This window comes from Salmo trutta, chromosome 35, assembly GCF_901001165.1.
Source record: "Salmo trutta chromosome 35, fSalTru1.1, whole genome shotgun sequence".
NCBI classification, from domain to species: domain Eukaryota; kingdom Metazoa; phylum Chordata; class Actinopteri; order Salmoniformes; family Salmonidae; genus Salmo; species Salmo trutta.
In genome coordinates, this window is record NC_042991.1 from 37,280,586 (window position 1) to 37,301,922 (window position 21,337).

General features: G+C 41.9%; 2 protein-coding genes across 2 annotated transcripts in view; one reads left to right on the forward strand and one right to left on the reverse strand.

Moving 5' to 3' along the window:
* Positions 1 to 497: 497 nt before the first annotated feature.
* LOC115175205 (prospero homeobox protein 1-like) lies at positions 498 to 13,056 on the forward strand. Its single transcript, XM_029734455.1, has 4 exons — positions 498 to 2,081; positions 8,401 to 8,502; positions 8,833 to 9,027; positions 12,808 to 13,056. The coding sequence occupies exons 1-4, from the start codon at positions 498 to 500 to the stop codon at positions 12,973 to 12,975; spliced, it is 2,049 nt and encodes a 682-aa protein (XP_029590315.1). The 3' UTR covers positions 12,976 to 13,056.
* A 3,546-nt stretch (positions 13,057 to 16,602) lies between these two features.
* Positions 16,603 to 21,337, reverse strand: part of LOC115175206 (YLP motif-containing protein 1) — a 56,899-nt gene continuing 52,164 nt past the window's right edge. Inside the window, exons 20-23 of the mRNA XM_029734457.1 lie at positions 20,827 to 20,878; positions 19,972 to 20,078; positions 19,311 to 19,501; positions 16,603 to 17,597 (exon numbers count right to left, since the gene is read on the reverse strand). Of these exons, the coding sequence (XP_029590317.1) occupies positions 19,355 to 19,501; positions 19,972 to 20,078; positions 20,827 to 20,878 (306 nt within the window). The 3' untranslated portion in view covers positions 16,603 to 17,597; positions 19,311 to 19,354. The remainder of the gene's footprint in view (positions 17,598 to 19,310; positions 19,502 to 19,971; positions 20,079 to 20,826; positions 20,879 to 21,337) is intronic.

Genomic DNA, 21,337 nt, shown 5'->3' on the forward strand with positions numbered 1-21,337 from the left:
TCATTTCAGTGAACAGTTTTTTTTTTTTTTTAAATGTGATTTTTAATTGTGCTTCTACAGGATGCATATTTGCATAATTCTAGCATTGACATTACCTTAATCTTTTGAGGTAAAATGTGAGTAATATTGTTTGCTTCTGCATCATTGCTGCACATTACGAACAACATACAAATATTGTTGTCTAGTAAATGACTTCACAAAACTTATAACTTTCAAACTGCCAGTAAAATACAGTATTTCATATTTATTACCAATGGCAAAATTATAGTTTTAATCACAAATATACTATTTTAGTTAATCTGTTTAAATGTAGTTTTGTTTTGTCATTAAAATTATGTTTTCTGGGGAAAATTTTGCAGTTTTGATGATTTTCCACGAACAATATTGTTTTCCTTTAAAGATTTTATTACAACAGTTTCTAATGTTAAATGCTTTTTAAAGACCTGTTTTTTCTATAAACTATATTTGTGGTTATGTACGTTTATTTTGCATGAAGCATGGAGCCAAGCCTTTTGGACCACAGCATGCATCATTCCTCCAGCAGCACCTACCCAGAGGACAGGACAGAGAATCCTCCCTCCTTTCTACACAACAACACATACAAATCCTCTCCCCCTCAGTCAAATGGTGGATCCCTTATTTCTACGCTCCTACAGACAACCATAGAGAGTAAAAGAACCCTGCAGGAGAGCACCACTGCATATTACCTCCCAGACGCTCCCATGTCCAGCTCTGCCTTGACGAACCTTAACCAGGTGGACCACCACAGCAGGAGTACCACCATGGCACCTCTGTCTCCAGCCAGCCAGGCATCCATCGGGGCCAGTCCCACTAGATTCAGACCCAATGAGACCGGGTTGACCCAGGACTGGATGCTGGAGCTGGTTGACAGACACCGGGCGAAGCGTGCCAGAGTGGAGAACATCATCAGAGGAATGGCAGGATCTCCTCTCAGTGTTTATTTCACAGGTGAAGGGTTTGGTGAAGGGGAGACCACTCCAACCAGTCACCTTCAGAGTGAGATGTTAGAGAACAAGAGGAAACAGAGGGTGCCACAGCACCAGGACCTCCCCAGGACGGAGGGCGTTAGCGGGAAGAGTACGGACGAGGGACATACACTGAGGAAGCAGCTTCAGACCATGCAGAGGCTCCTGGGTCAACTCCAAGCCAGGTTTATCCAGGTCTACGAGAATCAGACTAACGAGTCTGAAGAGGAGGACCACCATAGTACTTGGAACAAAGAATATGTGGAGACAGAGACATCTCCTGGTGAGGTGTTCTTGGACCCTTACAGTGAGTTTAACAATAAGATGCCTTTAGATAGAGGTCATCTGGGGTGGAAGAATAACAAGCTAACTGACTACCTTCACTCAAACCCAGACAACGAAGACAAACTCCTAGCAGACATTCTCAAGTATGAACTCTCCAGAGCCGTAAACTCGAGCGTTGACTCAATTTTCAAAAACATATCACATACTTTCGTCAAGTCACCACAACTACACGTCGAGGACGGTGGAATGGTGGAAACAGACGATGAGACCATGTTCCTCAGCTCTCGCGAGCCAGCGTCAACATCCACCCATGTAGACAGCATGTCACGACTCCCCCCATGTTCCGAGAGTGGTATGGCCCAACAATTACAAGAGATTCAAACCGAGGCTCTATCTCTGGTGGTTCAAAAGCCTAAATCAATGACTCGCCCATGTTCTCTAAACCTAACAGTGAAAAGGCCTCTCCATTTCTACCAGCCTCCATTCCTACACAACCACCCCACTGCTCTACAGGAAAACCACCAAGTACTGGACAACGTGAAACACAACAGCTCCCATCCCGATACCATCGGAGAGCTTCAGTGTAGACCTAGTACCATGGGTCTGCCTACCCCAGAGATAGTTGACTTACCGTGGGATCCGGTCATTGTGAGGTCCAAGGTGACCTCCAGGCCACCCGGGAGTCCTCAGGCTCACCAACCCATGACCACAGGGCACCATGTGCTTCTGGAGAGTCTCGGTCTCCCTCACATCAAGATGGACCGTGGTAGCTTTCAGAGTATGGTGAAGAGGACCTCGTATGTGCTGAATGTATCCTTTACAAGAGTGTTCTATTCTTTTCTTATTCAAGTTTTTTTCCCCACTTTATTCAGACAATAAGGAAATGAGGTGGGGTGACAGGCAAGTGGGAGAAACAGTGTTTAACTATAGAATACTACCATATACTTTGAGTGAAGTCAGTGAATCTGTGATATTATAGTTAGTCAGTGAAATCAGTAATTTATTAACCGTAATTTTACCAGGTAAGATGACTGAAAACATATTCTCTTTTACAGTAATAACCTGGGGAAGAGTTACAGGGGGATGAATGAGACCATTGGAAGCTGGGAATGATTAGGTGGCCATGATGGTATGAGGGCCAGATTGGGTATTTAGCCAGGACACCAGGGTTAACACCCCTACTCTTATGATAAGGGATGAATCAACATTTACAGAATGGTTACATGGAGGAAAATGGAGAGGGTCATGCTTTGTTAATGTAGTCAAGGGGAGGGTTTAGTGTTTTTTTTAAATGTAGTGGAGGGTTTAGTATTTTTTTTAATGTAGTCTAGGGGAGGGTTTAGTATTTTTTTTAATGTAGTCTAGGGGAGGGTTTAGTATTTTTTATTTTTTTATGTAGTCTAGTGGAGGGTTTAGTGTTTTTTTTATGTAGTCTAGTGGAGGGTTTAGTGTTTTTTTTCATTTATCCTTAGCCTATAGGCTAGTTAGAGTGGTCTCAATCACATAATCCTTAGCATATAGGCTAGTTAGCGTGGCCTCAATCACATGATCCTTAGCCTATAGGCTAGTTAGTGTGGTGTTTTTATGCAGCTTAACCAGTGGCTGTGCTGTGTAGGGCTACAGCGGCAGTTCAGGAGGAGAGTCAAAGGCATCTGCCTGAAAATAATGTTTGATGACTTGCCTAGTTAAAAAAAAAGGTTAGTCCTAGTCCAAATAAAAACTTTCACGTGGACTAGCCTATGTTCTGTTCAGCTTGAGAAGGAGAGCGCGAAGATAAAAAGGAGGACCGGAGGTTAACTTTGATTAGCTTGCTACTACTATAATCTATTTTATGAACAACAATATGTTCCTTGCTCATGATGTATTTATCAGAGTTAAGTCATATATCAGGGAACGGCGGGTAGCCTAGTGGTTAGAGTGTTGGGACAGTAACCGGAAGTTTGCTAGTTTGAATCCCCGAGCTGACAAGGTAAAAATCTGTCGTTCTGCCCCTGAACAAGGCAGTTAACCCACTGTTCCTAGGCCGTCATTATAAATAAGAATTTGTCCTTAACTGACTTGCCAAGTTAAATACAGATAAAATTAAATAAATCCCCAAATATATATAAGTGTTTTGGTGCGACATGCTTTATGCTAGAAACAAGCTGTAAAATTCCCCGGGAGAGACGTGACTCCGCTGCAAATGGGGATATCATCGTTTCATTGCTTAGACATTCAGAGGCTGAGCTACAACCTTCTATAGCCAAGACAAAAAATTTACTTTGCTTGGGAAGTAATCTAATTCTGTCATTATCAATTGATTAAGCTAATCACTTTCTGTGTAATAGAAGATGTTTAAACTCAGACAGCTTTAAGGGAAACACTTGTGACCTCCTCTCGTTGGGTTAAGCCACGGAAGAAGAGTAGCCAGCAGTTAAAGCTGACATTTTTCTGCGTCAGCAGTCCTACTCTGTCTGGGGTGGAAAGGTAGCCCTACTCTGTCTGGGGTGGAAAGGTGGGCCTAACTTTTTAAAGTACCTTGCTCAGATTTCTAATGACATCGCAGATTTAATAATTTGCAAACAGGGACAGTTTCATTGCAAACAACACACACTGATGGGCACACAATGCAAATAGTCCGGGTAGCCATTTGATTACCTGTTCAGGAGTCTTATGGCATGGGGGTAAAAACTGTTGAGAAGCCTTTTTGTCCTAGACTGGGCACTCCGGACCGCTTGCCATGCGGTAGTAGAGAGAACAGCCTATGTCTGGGGTGGCTGGGATCTTTGACAATTTTTAGGGCCTTTCTCTGACACCGACTGGTGTAGAGGTCCTGGATGGCAGGCAGCTTACCCCCAGTGATGTACTGGGCCGTACGCACTACCCTCTGAAGTGCCTTGCGGTCGGAGGCCGAGCCGTTGCCGTACCAGGCAGTGACGCAACCAGTCAGGATGCTCTCGATGTTGCAGCTGTAGAACCTTTTGAGGATCTCAGGACCCATGCCAAATCTTTTTAGTTTCCTGAGGGGGAATAGGCTTTGTCATGCCCTCTTCACGACTGTCTTGGTGTGTTTGGACCATTCTAGTTTGTTGGTGATGTGGACACCAAGGAACTTCAAGCTCTCAACCTGCTCCACTATAGCCCCGTTGATGAGAATGGGGGCGTGCTCGGTCCTCCTTTTCCTGTAGTCCACAATAATCTCCTTAGTCTTGGTTACGTTGAGGGATAGGTTGTTATTCTGGCACGACCCGGCCAGGTCTCTGACTTTCTCCCTATTGGCTGTCTCGTTGTTGTCGGTGATCAGGCCTACCACCGTTGTTGTCTGCAAACTTAATGATGGTGTTGGAGTCATGCCTGGCCATGCAGTCGTGGGTGAACAAGGAGTACAGGAGGGGACTGAGCACGCACCCCTGGGGAGCTCCAGTGTTGAGGATCAGCGTGGCAGATGTGTTGCTACCATCAGGAAGTCCAGGATCCAGTTGCAGAGGGAGGTGTTTAGTCCCAGGATCCTTAGCTTAGTGATGAGCTTTGAAGGTACTATGGTGTTGAACGCTGAGCTGTAGTCAGTGAATAGCATTCTCACATAAGTGTTCCTTTTGTCCAGGTGGGAAAGGGCAGTGTGGAGTGCAATAGAGATTGCATCATCTGTGGATTTGTTTGGACGGTATGCAAATTGGAGTGGGTCTAGGGTTTCTGGGATAATGGTGTTGATGTGAGCCATTACCAACTTTTCAAAGCACTTCATGGCTACAGACGTGAGTGCTACGGGTCTGTAGTCATTTAGGCAGGTTGCCTTTGTGTTCTTGGGCACAGGGACTATGTGGTCTGCTTGAAACATGTTGGTATTACAGACTCAATCAGGGACAGGTTGAAAATGTCAGTGACGACACCTGCCAGTTGGTCAGCACATGCCCGGAGCACACGTCCTGGTAATCCGTCTGGCCCCGCGGCCTTGTGTATGTTGACCTGTTTAAAGGTCTTACTCACTTTGGCTATGGAGAGCGTGATCACACAGTCGTCTGGAACAGCTGATGCTCTCATGCATGCCTCAGTGTTGCTTGCCTCGAAGCGAGCATAGAAGTGATTTAGCTCGTCTGGTAGGCTCATGTCTCTGGGCAGCTCGCGGCTGTGCTTCCCTTTGTAGTCTGTAATAGTTTGCAAGCCCTGCCACATAAGACGAGCGTCGGAGCCGGTGTAGTACGATTCAGTCTTAGCCCTGTATTGACGCTTTGCCTGTTTGACGTTTCGTCGCAGGGTATTGCAGGTTTTCTTGTAAGCTTCCGGGTTAGAGTCCCGCACCTTGAAAGCGGCAGCTCTACCCTTTAGCTCAGTGCGAATGTTGCCTGTAATCAATGGCTTCTGGTTGTGGTATGTACGTACAGTCACTGTGGGGACGACGTTCTCGATGCACTTATTGATAAAGCCAGTCACTGATGTGGTGTACTCCTCAAAGCCATCGGAAGAATCCCGGAACATGTTCCAGTCTGTGATAGCAAAACAGTCCTGTAGTTTAGCATCTGCTTCATCTGACCACTTTGTTTATAGAACGAGTCACTGGTGCTTCCTGCTTTAATTTTTGCTTGTAAGCAGGAATCAGGAGGATAGAATTATGGTCGGATGTATCAAATGGAGGGCGAGGGAGAGCTTTGTACGCGTCTCTGTGTGTGGAGTACAGGTGATCTAGAATTTGTTTTCCCTCTGGTTGCACATTTAACATGTTGATGAAAATTTTGTAGAACTGATTTAAGTTTCCCTGCATTAAAGTCTCCGGCCACTAGGAGCGCCGCCTCTGGGTGAGTGGTTTCCTGTTTGCTTATTTCCTTATACAGCTGACTGAGTGCGGTCTTAGTGCCAGCATCTGTCTTTGGTGGTAAATAAACAGCCACAAAAAGTATAGCTGAAAACTCTCTAGGCAAGTAGTGTGGCCTGCAATTTATCACAATATACTCTAGAGACTTCCTTAGATTTCGTGCACCAGCTGTTTACAAATATGCACAGACCGCCCCCTTCGTCTTACCAGAGTGTGCTGTTCTATCTTGCCGGTGCAGCGTATATCCCGCTAGCTGAATATCCATGTCGTCATTCAGCCACAATTCCGTGAAAACATAGGATATTAGTTTTTGATGTCCCGTTGGTAGGATATTTGTGATCGTACCTCATCTAATTTATTGTCCAATGATTGCACATTGGCGAGTAGTATTGACGGTAACGGCAGCTTTCCCACTCGCCTTTTCCAGGTGCTGACCAGGCATCCGGCTCTTTGTCCTCTGTACCTGCGTCGCTTCCTCTTGCAAATAACGTGGATGTCGGCCCTGCCGGGTGTTTGGAGAATATCTTGTGCGTCTTGTTTGTTGAAGAAAAAAATCTTTGTCTAATCCGAGATGAGTGATCGCTGACCTGATATCCAGAAGCTCTTTTTTGTCGTAAGATACGGTTGCAGAAACATTATGTACAAAATAAGTTAAATAATGAAAAAAAACACATAATAGCACAATTGGTTAGGCGCCGTAAAACTGGTGCCATTTTTTCCAGCGCCATTTTGTAAAATGACTATCATGAAATGTTTATAAAAGGCAAAACAAATTTTGATCTGCAAATACGATGATAGTAAAAGCATTGAATGAATCTATGAAAGGAGACCTTTCCACCCCATGCTCTTGTCCACGGTGATCTGTGAACCCACAACCTTCTGACCCACAGCCCTGTGCACTATCAAAATTCCTGTGTTGCTATATAATGCTGACAGGACGAAGAACAGTTTCTAAAACTGCATATCTAAGGTACTGGTCTGTCAAAGAGGTGTGGGTAAAGGGTAGACATGTTCTCTACTATCCACATGGTTTTAATTGTTATTTTGGGTATAGGGCGGGTCACTTCTTTTTTTTAAGCATTCATGGAGGGTTTAGGTCAGATATATTTTGCATGAAGGGAAGGCCATTCATTTTCATTTCACGTAGGTCCATTCACTCCCTAATTGCAATGGGATCTGTAGTGACCACAGAGAGTCAGGACAGCCGTTTTAACGTCCCTTCGGAAAGACGGCACCCTACACAGGGCAATGTCCCCCCGCACTGCCCTGGGGTATTGGGATCTCCTTAGACCAGAGGGAAGAGTTCCTCCTACTGGACCTCCAACACCACTTCCAGCAGCCTCTGGTCTCCCATCCAGGGACTGACCAGGACCAACCCTGTGGGATGCAGGGTGGTATGCTGCTGGTGTAGAATATTAGAGTTAGTTAGTCAGTAATATTAGTCAGTAATATTACAGATAGTCAGTGAATCAGTAGAATGAGTGTTTATATGTTGTGGTCCTGAGCTGTGTTTTTCAAATGCATGGCATTTCCACCAAGAGATTCTTTGGTAGCTTTCTTTAGTGAGCCAATTGTCTTCTGATATAGTACAACTCATATCAATAATACTGTGTCTAACAAAGCTTCTGCGATGTCTTTGAGGTTTAGCTAAGTGTCTCATAATAATAATAACCTTCCTCTGCCCACAAGGCTAGTCCATAAACAAATATCCAATGTTCTTCTCTTTCCAGGAGAACAATATCTATGAGGCTTGGGGAAGCATTAGTAGCTGTAGGACGCATTTCAAGGAGAATTTGCCCTTTGATCTTGTGATCTCTACTCCTAAGGAAATTGCTTCTACTATCTGAGTGTAGTCTAATGATTGCAGAACAGAGAAAAACATTGATTTAAAAAAGAATACCCGTCTTAAGAATTGTCAGGATTCAGGAACCAAAGCTTGTTTTCAAAGGAAGTCTATGCTTAGGGTATAATGAAGTGTACCAATATAGTGAAAACCTATTTTGTGATGAAAACAATCAAAGGGTACCGGACATGATTCACTCTAGGAATACAATATATATTTTTTCATCCGTTCATATTCTGATGTATGCATGGTTCGAGTACATTGTATTAGCTACGTAACCTGACACGGTCTGACCACACAGCACCTGAATGTGTTTGCTCCATAACCTGACATGTAGGAGAGTCTGACCACACAACACCTGAATGTGTTTGCTCCATAACCTGTCATGTAGGAGTCTGACCACACAACACCTGAATGTGTTTGCTCCATAACCTGACATGTAGGAGAGTCTGACCACACAACACCTGAATGTGTTTGCTCCATAACCTGTCATGTAGGAGAGTCTGACCACACAACACCTGAAGAAAGCCAAGTTGATGTTCTTCTACACTCGCTACCCTAGTTCCAACGTTCTCAAAACCTTTTTCTCCGATGTCCAGGTATTTAAAAAGTATCTTGTTAATGAATGACCTATCCTATGGCACGTTGTACTGGTAGAGTGAATGTCTGAATGGGCAAACCAACATTGAGATAAAATCCCCCTCATTGAAAACAATCACTGAACACATAACTGTGGACAATTTGCTTTTATTCAAATAGTTCATACATGATTTATTGACAAAGACAGTCAACAGTGGGATGACCAACACACACACACACACACACACACAAATCAACTAAATAAAACACTACAAAATGAAATAACAAAAAGCATCAATAACTTAGAATGTACTTACCCAAACTGTTTTGTCTTTTGTGTCCCCATATAGCTCACTCGGTGTATCACGTCCCAGCTGATTAAATGGTTCAGTAACTTCAGAGAGTTCTACTATATTCAGATGGAGAAGTTTGCCCGTCAGGCCAGAGTGGAAGGGGTTAACAGTGTGAAGGATGTAGCAGTGAGCAGAGACTCGGAGCTCTTCAGAGCACTCAACATGCACTACAATAAGGCTAATGACTTTCAGGTAGGCTAAAACATCTCGCTTGTGTAGTCATTTAGCCTCATATGACCATCCTTCATTGTACTGCTCATGTCTTCACCACATGTATTTTTATAATGCATATCTTCACCAATAAATACATTTGAAGTTTGCTCAGGTGGATCAGACAGTCAATCTGATCAAAGGATAAAATGGCATAATAGATTGTTTATGGGTGGTTGGCATGTACAAAAGGTATGTTAGTGGAAGTCTATACGTACAACAGATACACAGCACTATGTGGACAGACCTTCAAATTAGTGGATTTGGTTATTTCAGCAATACCTGTTGCTGACAGGTGTATACAATAGAGCACACTGCCATGCAATCTCCATAGACAAACATTGGCAGTAGAATGGCCTTATTGAAGAGCTCAGTGACTTTCAAAGTGGCACCGTCATAGGATGCCACCTTCTCAACAAGTAATTTCATCAAATTTCTGCCCTGCTAGAGCTGCCCCTGGTCAACTGTTAGTGCTGTTATTGTGAAGTTGAAACGTCTAGGAGCAACAACGGCTCAGCTGCAAAGTGGTAGGCCACCAAAGCTCACAGAATGGGACAGCCAAGTGCTGAAGCGCGTAAAAATCGTCTGTCCTCGGTTGCAACACTCACTACCGAGTTCCAAACTGCCTCTGGAAGCAACGTCAGCACTAGAACGGTTTGTCGGGAGCTTCATGAAATGGGTTTCCATGGCCGAGTAGCCGCACACAAGCCTAAGATCACCATGCGCAATGCCAAGCGTCGGCTGGAGTGGTGTAAAACTCGTTGCCATTGGACTCTGGAACAGTGGAAATACATTCTCTGGAGTGATGAACCACACGTCACCATCTGGCAGTCCGACTGACAAATCTGGGTTTGGCGGATGCCAGGAGAACGTTACCTGCCCGAATGCATAGTGCCAACTGTAAAGTTTGGTGGAGGAGGAATAATGGTCTGGGGCTGTTTTTCATGGTTCAGGCTCCTTAGTTCCAGTGAAGGTAAATCTTAACACTACAGCATACAATGACATTCTAGATGATTCTGTGCTTCCAACTTTATGGTAACAGTTTGAGGAAGGCCCTTTCCTGTTTCAGCATGACAATTCCCCCGTGTATAAAGCGAGGTCCATACAGAAATGGTTTGTCAAGATCGGTGTGGAAGAACTTGACTAGCCTGCAAAGAGCCCTGACCTCAAGCCCGTCGAACACCTTTGGGATGAATTGGAACACCGACTGCGAGCCAGACCTAATCGCCAAACCGCAGTCCCTGACCTCACCAATACTCTTGTGGCTGAAGGGAAACAAGTCTCTGCAGCAATGTTCCAACATCTAGTGGAAAGTCTTCCCAGAAGAGTGGAGGCTGTTATAGCAGTAAAGGGGGGGACCAACAACTCAATATTAATGTCCATGATTTTGGAATGAGATGTTCGACAAGCAGGTGTCCACATACTTTTGGTCATGTAGTGTACTGTATTTTAGTGGAAGTCTAAACACACAGATTTTTGTTTGAGCGTTATATCTGTACACATCTACAAAGATCAATGCAGTATGGTGAGTTGGTGAACACACACAAATAAAAAAATAAAAAAACTTGTTTTGTTTATAAAGATGAGTTATAAAGGTTTTGTTTTGAAAGTCACAAGCCAAAAACGGGTCCCCGAATCAAAATAGCCCCATAACATCAAAGATCCACCACCATACCTACATACAAAATACTACAGTTTACTATAGAATACTCTTGTACTTACTATAGAATTATATTGTATACTGTAGAATACTATACTACTCTAGTATACCTCGGTCATGTAGTGCTTACTATAGCATTTGGTAGTATACTGTACGCCAAATTGTATCGATATGCTAATATTAATTTGCATATGGCTTGCCCATTCCCCTCCCCCATATCCCAATTTGTGCCACCCATGAGTGAGAAACCTGCATGCCAAGTATAGTGTCTATATTGTGTTCCCTACAGGTTAGAGAAAAGAGTACAAGCTATGAACCGAGCTGTTCAGACCCCAGTCCAACTTATAGGTTTTGGACAATTTGCTTTATATTTGCAGTATATTTTCTCCTTGAGTATATTTCCTTATAAAAACTAGAAAAAGAAGATAAAACAAAAATACCATGGTAAATACTACAGTCTACTGCAGTAGTTCACAAAAATACTTCAGGGAATACTACAATCATATCAACAAAAACACTATAGAGTAAATACTACAGTATTCACTGTAGTATTTTTTTTGCACAAACATAAACAGTAGTACTTTTGTCTCTATGGGTATTTTACAGTAGACATGGGGTTATTTTCTTCAAATGGATCATTCTTTCAACAACAACCAACCACTGATGTGCTTGGCCAAAGAGCTCTATTGTTATCTGACCATAACACCGGGTCCAATCCAAGTGCCAATGCTGTTTAGCTAACTCCAGGTTTTTTTTTTTTACATTTGTTGGATGATGTCACACTAGAATGATGCAGAAAATAACCTCCCATTTGATGGTGGATCTTTGAAGTTACGGGGCTATTTTGCTTCCAATGGTCCTGGGTCCTTTTGTTTAGGTCAACAGCAGCATTAACTTTACTTTCATCATTAACTTTAATAATTTAGCCTAAAACCTGGTTGCCTCTGCTAGAAGTCTTAAACTTGACTGCAAGTGGATATTCCAGCAAGACAACAACCCCAAGCACACATCCAAATCCACAAAGAAATGGTTCATTGACCACAAAAATCTAAATTTTGCAACGGCCATCTCAGTCTCCAGACTTGAACCCCATTGAAAACCGGTGATTTGAATCAAACAGGACAGTTCATAAGCGCAGACTAAGAAAATCAAGGGTCTGGATTCTGTATGGAGGAATGATCTCAGATCATTTCCAATGTGTTCTAGAATCTCATAAAAAACATTGTAGAAAAACGCTCAGCGCCGTTATCCTCACAAGGTGAGGTATTGAAAACAGGGGTACCAATATAGACCCCCCCCATCTTTTAGAGATTTACAACAAATTATCTTTCTCTGTGCTAAAATATCTCCACATTTTTATTGTACAATCGCTCAGCATTTGTATTATTTATTTGCAATTTTGTTGTTGTTGCTAATCTTTATCTCGGGTGCCAATAATTTTGGGCCTGATGTACAGAGGGGTAAGAGTTGGAGAGTGGTCATTACTTTTTGTTGTTGTTGCTTATTCTGTCAGATGTCTTGCTTGCTAAAGCTGGTTGGAGACTAGAATAGTTTTCATTAGTCCATCAACAGAGATTTAAATGGTTATTCTGCTCTGTCCCCCCCTTCAAACAAGCCTGCTGCCGGGCCTGTTTACTTACCCAAGCATTGTGATCTCCTCTCTCAGGTCACTGAGCACATGACACTACAAGTCATTTAGAACAACAGAGGGTGCCAATGATCCACAGAAAGGAATACATTTCCCGCTGAAGAAATATCTATTTATTTTGGCATAAAAAGCATGTATAACTTACCTTACCATCAATACGTCTGACAAAATTACATTGTATATCAGAAAATGTTCCATATCCTACTCAATGTCATCATACAGTCCTTGGTGTGTATAGGTTAGTTATAATGGAAGGTCAGTCCTTGGTCTGTTTAGGTTAGTTATAATGTTGATCTCAGGGATGGTCAGTCTTTGCATCTATAGCTCTGTTTATACATTTGCAAGTGGTTACATTTCTCCAGCCATATCATCTTTTTATCCAAAACGGTGGCGGCTTTGTTTGAATTGCAGATTTTCCTTTTGAAATCTAACCGATTGTGCCTTTTATCCACAGGTCCCTGACAGGTTCCTTGAGGTGGCTGAGATCACACTACAGGAGTTTTACATAGCCATCACTCTGGCCCGAGACTCAGACCCATCCTGGAAGAAAGCCATCTATAAGGTCATCTGTAAACTGGACAGTGACGTACCGACTGAATTCAAAGCCCGCTTCACAACATAGAAAGAGCCAGAAAGAGCCAGACAGAGAGGAGTTTAACCCAGGATGATTGGCACTGTATTAAAACAAGACTATTTTCCTGCATGTCCCACTGAATTTAAGCATCCTTCAAAAGCTCACCTCACAACATAGACCTTTTCGCAATTTGATTTCCACAATTCCTCTCCTCCTTTAAAAAAAATAAATAAAAATGAGGGAAGAGGAAACTTGTAAACAAATGCACGGGTAAGAAAAGACTCCTATAGTCCGAGGTGTGTTTAATCCTTTATGTATAAATATTTTCCCTCATGGGACTGACTTTGTGCCAGAGGCCTCTACTGAATATGTGTGTCACTGTCAATGTTGACAGTTCTGGATAAAAGCATCTGCAAAATACCATATTAACTGCAGTAGCCCTACAGCTAAAATACCATATTAACTGCAGTAGACCTACAGCTAAAATACCATATTAACTGCAGTAGCCCTACAGCTAAAATACCATATTAACTGCAGTAGACCTACAGCTAAAATACCATATTAATTGCAGTAGCCCTACAGCTAAAATACCATATTAACTGCAGTAGCCCTACAGCATCTGCTAAAGACCATATTAACTGCAGTAGGACTACTATCTGCTGCAGTGAAATACCATATTAACTGCAGTCAGCTTACAGTTAAGACCATTTTAACTGCAGTAGACCTACAGCTAAAAGACCATATTAACTGCAGTAGACCTACAGCTAAAATACAATTTTAACTGCAGTAGACCTACAGCTAAAATACCATATTAACTGCAGTAGACCTACAGCTAAAATACCATATTAACTGCAGTAGACCTACAGCTAAAATACCATATTAACTGCAGTCTGGTCTTCAGCAGCCTACTATCCATGCCACAAACAGAAAGATCTGCCATGTGCGAGTGGCTGTAGTTGTGTGAATCTCTGGGCAAATTACATTTCTGTTCGACAGACATGTGAATCGAAATGGAATTGGCCTGTCGAGCAGACGGCCTTATCAACCAGTATATCATTTTAAAACAGGCATAATGAATTGTACAAATGTGTATTTTTTTCTGTTATATCAACACGATTAACAATAATACAAGAGGCCTTGGTTCATGTTTTTTTTTTATACATACATCAATTGAAACAAGCATTTCGCAGGCATATTAAGTACCTGCAGTACGTTAGGATTATTTCATTAGATAAATCAAAATATCTGTTCTCCAACTCTCAAGAGGACAGAAGGCAGACTGTGGCAAAGGAAAAGACACAGAGACAACAACAAAAAAGCCACAAGAACAATATTCTTTAATATTAAAACACGTATGGTCTTAAGGAAACAAGTGTGCATGTTTTTTTCTTCTACTCAAGACAATTTAGGTTTTTACAAAAAAAAAAAAATTGCAATTGATGTGACATGTATAGAGTAACAATATTCAAAAAAATACACTGTAGAAAAATCCCATTTCACTTCATACAGCTGAAACGAAAGACAGTTGAATGACACGGAACAAAAAATATATAAAAACGCAACAGGTGAAGTGTTGGTCCCATGTTTCATGAGCTGAAATAAAAGATCCCAGAAATGCTCCATACGCACAAAAAGCTTATTTCTATAAAATGTTGTCCACACAGTTGTTTACATCCCTGTTAGTGAGCATTTCTCCTTTGCCAAGATAATCCATCCACCTGACAGGTGTGGCATATCAAAAAGCATGATCATTACACAGGTGCACCTTGTGCTGGGGATAATAAAAGGCCACTCTAAAATGTGCCGTTGTCACAAAACATAATGCCACAGATGTCTCAAGTTTTGAGGGAGCGTGTAATTGGCATGCCGACTGCAGGAATGTCCACCAGAGCTGTTGTCAGATAATGTAATGTTCATTTCTCTACCATAAGCCGCCTCCAACGTCGTTTTAGATAATTTGTGAGTACGTCCACCCGTGTATGGTTTGCTGATGCCAACGTTGTGGATAGAGTGCCCCATGGTGGCGGTGGGGTTATGGTATGGGCAGGCATAAGCTACGGACAACGAACACAATTTTATTTTATTGTTGGCAATTTGAATGCAGATACCGTGACGAGATCCTGAGGACCATTGTGAGGCCCATTTTTTTTTTAAAGGTATCTGTATTCCCAAACATGTGAAATCCATAGATCAGAGCCAAATTAATTAATTTAAATTGACTGATTTCCTTGAAATTGTTGCATGTTGCATTTATATTTTTGTTCAGTCTAAATATCCATTAGCTACTACATATTGATTGGTAGAAATGTGCTTTATTAGGTATTTTAGAAACATTCTGTAACTAACCACATTTTTTAATTCAATATTACTCACCTTGACGTCTCTCTGCTGAAAGTTCCAGTCATCGCCCAGGAAACGTCTAAGCTCCATATAAAAGGTCATCAACAGGTGTTCCAGTGATATCTTCATAGCCAGCAACATCTGTTGATTGTCACTTAAAAGCAGATGCTTCAGAGGCATGTAGTCTAGGTCTTGTGTATGTATCTTCAGTAAAATCGCATCACACAGCAATAGGACAATAGCTATATCCCCGGGGCAAAGAAGATGTATACAGATCGCAACGTTGTATTTGTCCCATTATGACGTCTGTGAGCACACAGGCAGCGACCATTGGAGGCCATCTCCATTTTTAAAGTTGTACCTTGATCTACCACCACTTCTATGAGTAGGTAAACAAACTGAAAGGGTCCATACTGCCATCTGGAGTGTATTGTTTGTACAGGTATAAAAAGACAAGGTTGGTGAAGTACTGCCACCTACAGTTATGGAACATTTGCTCACAAGTATAATTCATTGGCTGATCCCACCTGATGACCAGGATTAAATTGTGTGATCCTTCCTGAACCCAGAGGTAGTCTCACCCAGTCGACTACTTCAAAATGGTGAAAATCCTCAATGGACGCTGCACATGCTAAACGGTTTTTTTTGGGGGGGGGGGGGGGGGGGGCACTAGAGTATAGACCAGTTGTTTAAATTTAAAAAAAAGGAAGTGTGCCCTTCTATACAGTGAAACCGGTGGCAGCGCAGAGACAACCCCTATGTGCTCTGGTCAAAAGTAATGCACTATAAATGGCAATAGGGAGTCATTTGGGACGCAGCCTTTGAGCTATAGTACAGAACATTTGGTACAGTATGCCATTCAACAGCTATTTACAACTACAGGATACAGTGTATTCCTCTCAGATAATCATAATCGACAATATTCACTCAATATGATCATATAACCACTGCTTGATAATCTCAGATTGACAGGTCAGAAACAGACAGTCTGGATTATATCTGCGTAGTCAGAATTTATTTCAGTCAATTAGCAATAGGAATAAAAGTCATGTGACGAGAATACAGAAGGAAAAAGTCCTTTAGTGGAGTTAGGGCCGGTAATGCTTGATATTGCTGACGAGAGCCTACTGTAAAAAAAGAGAGAGAGAGAGGTGACCATTGATGGCTTAGTTTTCTTTTTTTGGCTCGATACCAATTAGGGAATCTTCATAAAATATTAGGAACACGGCATTTGCTTCAGTTAACAAGTTGATAGTGTAGAATTGACCATTATCAGAAACGTTATATTTTTGGTTGTGTTTCACATGCAGAGTGATTCTGTGTGACTGTCACGTTATATAACATGGATTGTTTATTTGTAAGATCATGTAACGGCACAAAATATATACTGGACTTTCAATTCAGTATTTTATTTGTTGCAAGAAACAGTGAGTGTGAACTTTCTTATGTTAGAAAGTTTAGGAGATTAAGTTATGTGAAATGCAATGGGGGGTAACAGATTTGAATTAAAATCAAATTAAAGATCAAGTGATACTATGTGGTTTGATTGAGTACTGAAAACTCATTTCATTTTGCGTTACCCAACCCCCCCCACGACACACACATGCACTGAGAGGCAATGGGTAAGACACAGTGCAGCCTCCCTGTAGCAGTTTGAGAGTTCCTTGCTCATGGGCACAATGGCAGCCAGTGGCTCAGACACCAACAGTCCAGTTTCCACTTCATCGCCTGGCTCAGGGCTTGAACCAAGAACCTTCCTGTTCCTGTTCCACCACTCTAACCTAGGCTACATACTTCCTGTAACACAGTAGGACCTTAGAGATACGAACACACCGGGAAATGGAGGATGTTTTGAAATACTGAAATGTTCGTAATTTTGAAAAAAAAAGAGACAACAACAAAAAAATATCACCATAAAAATTAGGTTTGTATCTTTGAGGTTCTACTGAATGTGGTTCACATGAAAACAGACATCACAGAAGACTCTCCATGACGTAGCCCACATGACCACTCACATGAGACTCTCCTGGTTGTTTTGTGTGTGAAACCTTTATTGTTTCTTCGGTTTATTTCTTAAAATAAGCAACAGTACATGTAGACATTACAGCTTGTACAGTATAAAATGAGAAGCACACTGGTGCAAGAACTTGCCAATCGAAAGGATAGGAGGAAAGAAAATTTAAAAAAAATACAAATATTCTAAATGAACATCAAGAATGTCTAACGCAACAGAAAGCTATATCCTGCATTCTAATAATGGAATAAACAGCTATGGATTTCCTAAACGTCGGCCTGTAGTCCTGACGACTTCTGATATTCAGTTTGCAGACCTAGAGGAAAAAAATGAAAACTGATTGAAAAATATGCAAAAAAAAAAAAGGGGAAATCTGCAATTGCTACATCCATCCAAATTGACTTTTTCAATGAATGATCTTACAATATCAACACATCTTCCAAAATTAGGAAAACATAATATAGACAACAGATGGAAAAAAAGCGGTGTTTTGTTATGTGTAATAGAATTGTGACAATGTAATAACTACACTGAGTAAAAATAAAACGCAACATGTAAAAAGTATGAAATAAAATATCCCAGAAAAGGATCCATTTGCACAAAAAATGCTTATTCCTCTCAAATCTTGTGCACAAATTTGTTTTACATCCCTGTTAGCGAGCATTTCTCCTTTGCCAAAATAATCCATCCCACCTGACCAGGTGGCATATCAAGAAACTGATTAAACAGTATGATCATTACACAGGTGCTGGGGACTAACGGCCACTATAATGTGCAGTTTTGTCACAACACGATGCCAAAGATGTCTCAAGTTTTGTGGGAGTGTGCAATTGGCATGCTGACTGCAGGAAGGTCCACCAGAGCTGTTGCCAGAGAATTTAAATGTTAATTTCTCTACCATAAGCCACCTCTCCAATGTCAACCACAGACCACGTGTAACCACGCCAGCTTCTTCCCTTGCGGGATCGTCTGAAACCAGCCACTCGGACAGCTGATGAAACTGTGGGTTTTGCACAAACAAAGAAGTTCTCCAAAAACGGTCAGAAACCATCTCAGGGAAACTCATCTGCGTGCTCGTCATCCTCACCAGGGTCTTGATCTGATCGGCGTCATAACCGACTTCAGTGGGCACATGCTCACCTTCGATGGCCTCTGGCACGCTGGAGAAGTGTGCTCTTCACAGATTAATCCTGGTTTCAACTGTACCGGGCAGATGGCAGACAGAGTGTATGGCGTTGTGTGGGCGAGTGGTTTGCTGATGTCAACGTTGTGAACAGAGTGCCCCATGGTGGCGGTGGGGTTATGGTATAGGCAGGCATAAGCTACGGACAATGAATACAATTGCATTTTATTGATGGCAATTTGAATGCAGAGATACCGCGATGACATCTTGAGGCCCATTGTCGTGCCATTCATCCGCTGCCATGTTTCAACACACAGCCCAATGTTGCAATGATCTGTACACATTCCACAGGCCACAATCAACAGCCTGATCACCTCTATGAGAAGGAGATGTGTTGCGCTGCACGAGGCAAATGGTGGTCACACCAGATACTGACTGGTTTTCTGATCCACAGCTCTACTTTTAATTATTATACTTTTATTTTTTAAGGTATCCGTGACCAACAGATACATGTCTGTATTCCCAGTCATGTGAAATCCATAGATTAGGGCCTAATGAATTTATTTCAATTGACTTGAGTTCCTTATATGAACTGTATCTCAGTAAAAATCTTTGAAATTGTTGCATGTTGCGTTTATATTTTTGTTCAGTGTAGATGCATTCTCTCAGTCAAAATTTAAGTCATTGCTTTTCGATCAAAAATAGTAGTTACTTCAAATCAAATCACATTTTATTGGGTGCTTTCACATAGAACAATGTTTCATAACTCCCAAATGAAGTCAAAGTAACTACTAGCCCTCTCTACTAACTGTAATAAACGAAGACACGTCATTACGTCAATGCACCTCCAAAAAACACAACGATACTGTATCAAATTAGATTATTAATAGAATGTAATGTACATACCTATAAACCAAGAAGCAGGGTGTGAGGGCAGTGATCTTCTGTTACTAGAAATACTTAGTGCGGTTCAGAGCTCTCTGAGCTATCTGTCCGCTCTGGTCGGTGATTTTCTCCCAGTCTGTTTGACCCACCACAAAGCCGATATCGCGCTTGCGTTCGGCGTCCTTCTGCTCTTCGAGGTCAGCCCAGCGAACCTAGAGGAGAGGAAGGTAAAAACATCCAGCGGGGTCATGAGCAGGAAATGGACGAGGTGTAGGAATGCTATGTTCATGCTAGCTAGCTGGTCTGACATTGCATTTCAAGTTAAATATTCTAGTAATTTTGCGAAACAGCACACCAAACCACGATCAAAACCACATTTTTCACCAATAGATAATCCAGATTTTGTGATGAAATTCTCCAGGCACCTTGGATTATAGAGATGTTGTGACTGGTCAAACGATCACATTTTATGGTCTGCAAACCATGATCTCTATAGTCAGTCAGGCTGTCATTGTAAATAAGAAAGAGTTGCCTAAATAAATAAAAGGTTATATAAAACAATATAATAAATAAGACGCGACATGATGGAGATGTTTTGGAAAATGTCAAAACAATCAATATATCATGGTTTGTTAAAGAGAAACAAGTAAGACAAGAATATAATATGGTATTGCCACTTTACCCTCTTCTTGCCAGGCTCAGAGTGGCGTGTGGCGTAGTCGTCTGTTAGCTGAAAGTCGTCTCCCTCCCTTTTCCTCTTCCCCCCCATCACCAGGCCGTCCAGCTTGTCTGTAAGGAGAAGAGCGCTCGCCACGTCACCTCACGACTCAGCAAAATAATAAAACACTATGCTACTTCACCGATATCGCGGTCACCGTGACGACGACCCACCGATATCACGGTCACCGTGACGACGATGACCGCGCTCCTTAGATTCTGTATTTTGACATTTCTTTTTCCGTCTATAAATATCTAGAAGAATGTTCTTAAGAATGTTTACATGTTGTCCGGTTTTATTACCAAGGATCCCTTCAAATCAAAGTCGCTTCCTCTCATTTTGATATTGAAGCAAGGAGAACAGGATATTGAAGTACTTTTTGTTGCCCTTCAAACTGTGTACACAGTTTAAAGCAAGCGCACATGGTAAATGGTAAATATGAGTTGATGTTATTTATTTGAAATGTACTATTGTGATCACACCTGTGTGTTTTGATCAGGTCATTTTGTATTCAACACGTCTGCCTATAATAAAAGGAGACTGGAAACTGTTTAGACAACAGGTGTCGAAACCTCTCCTAGGGGAATCCCCAGCCGTTCCACGTATTTGAACCATTCCAGAGCCAACACACCTGATTCAACTTCTTAAAATCAGGTGAGCTAGTTTAGGGGGGGGGGGGGTCCCCCCGGACGAGAAGTTTGAAAACCAATGGCTTAGATCATGAAGTTGAAGAGCATATCACTGTGGCGTAACAGGAACATTACTGGAAGCTAGAGTTGTTAGTGAACATCATGTACATTAGTAAGAGGGAATACCTACCTAGTTTCGCATCAGAAGTGTCCATCTCCCATTTGCTTTGTGGAATGTAACCCTAAATTATACAGAGAAGAGAGACTGCACCGGTTAGGCCTCTGAACGACAAGGAGCTAGGGGGTCAGGAGGAGAGAGAGAGAGAGAGAGAGAGGGTGTGGGAAGGGTTTCGGTGACGGGAGAGAAGGCGTTCAAATAGTTAGGTTAAATCAAACAATACCAGCACAATCACGACAAAAATCGCAAGAATGACACACGACATGAGACGACATGAAATAAGCTTTGTAAAAAAAGGATGTTGGCATGCAAACAATGTCAGATGTCATTACGACACCTCAGTTGAGAGGATGTGCCTTTGGTATAAAGCCACGATCAAAGCATTTTAGAGACAGTTATGACTTCAGAAGCCAGCTAGTTGATACACAAGCTAGCCTCTACTGCAAAAGCAAACAACTATATTTCATCAACACCTTTTGTGTTCATCGTGGTTCCACTTTGGTAGGACACCAAGTTGAAACAA

Excerpts from the sequence above, each read along its gene's own strand:
- LOC115175205 (XM_029734455.1), top strand. The coding sequence starts at position 498 with ATGGAGCCAAGCCTTTTGGACCACAGCATGCATCATTCCTCCAGCAGC. Across the intron at positions 2,082-8,400 it reads GGACCTCGTATGTGCTGAAT|GAGAGTCTGACCACACAACA; the intron begins GTATCCTTTACA and ends CCTGTCATGTAG. Across the intron at positions 8,503-8,832 it reads CCTTTTTCTCCGATGTCCAG|CTCACTCGGTGTATCACGTC; the intron begins GTATTTAAAAAG and ends GTCCCCATATAG.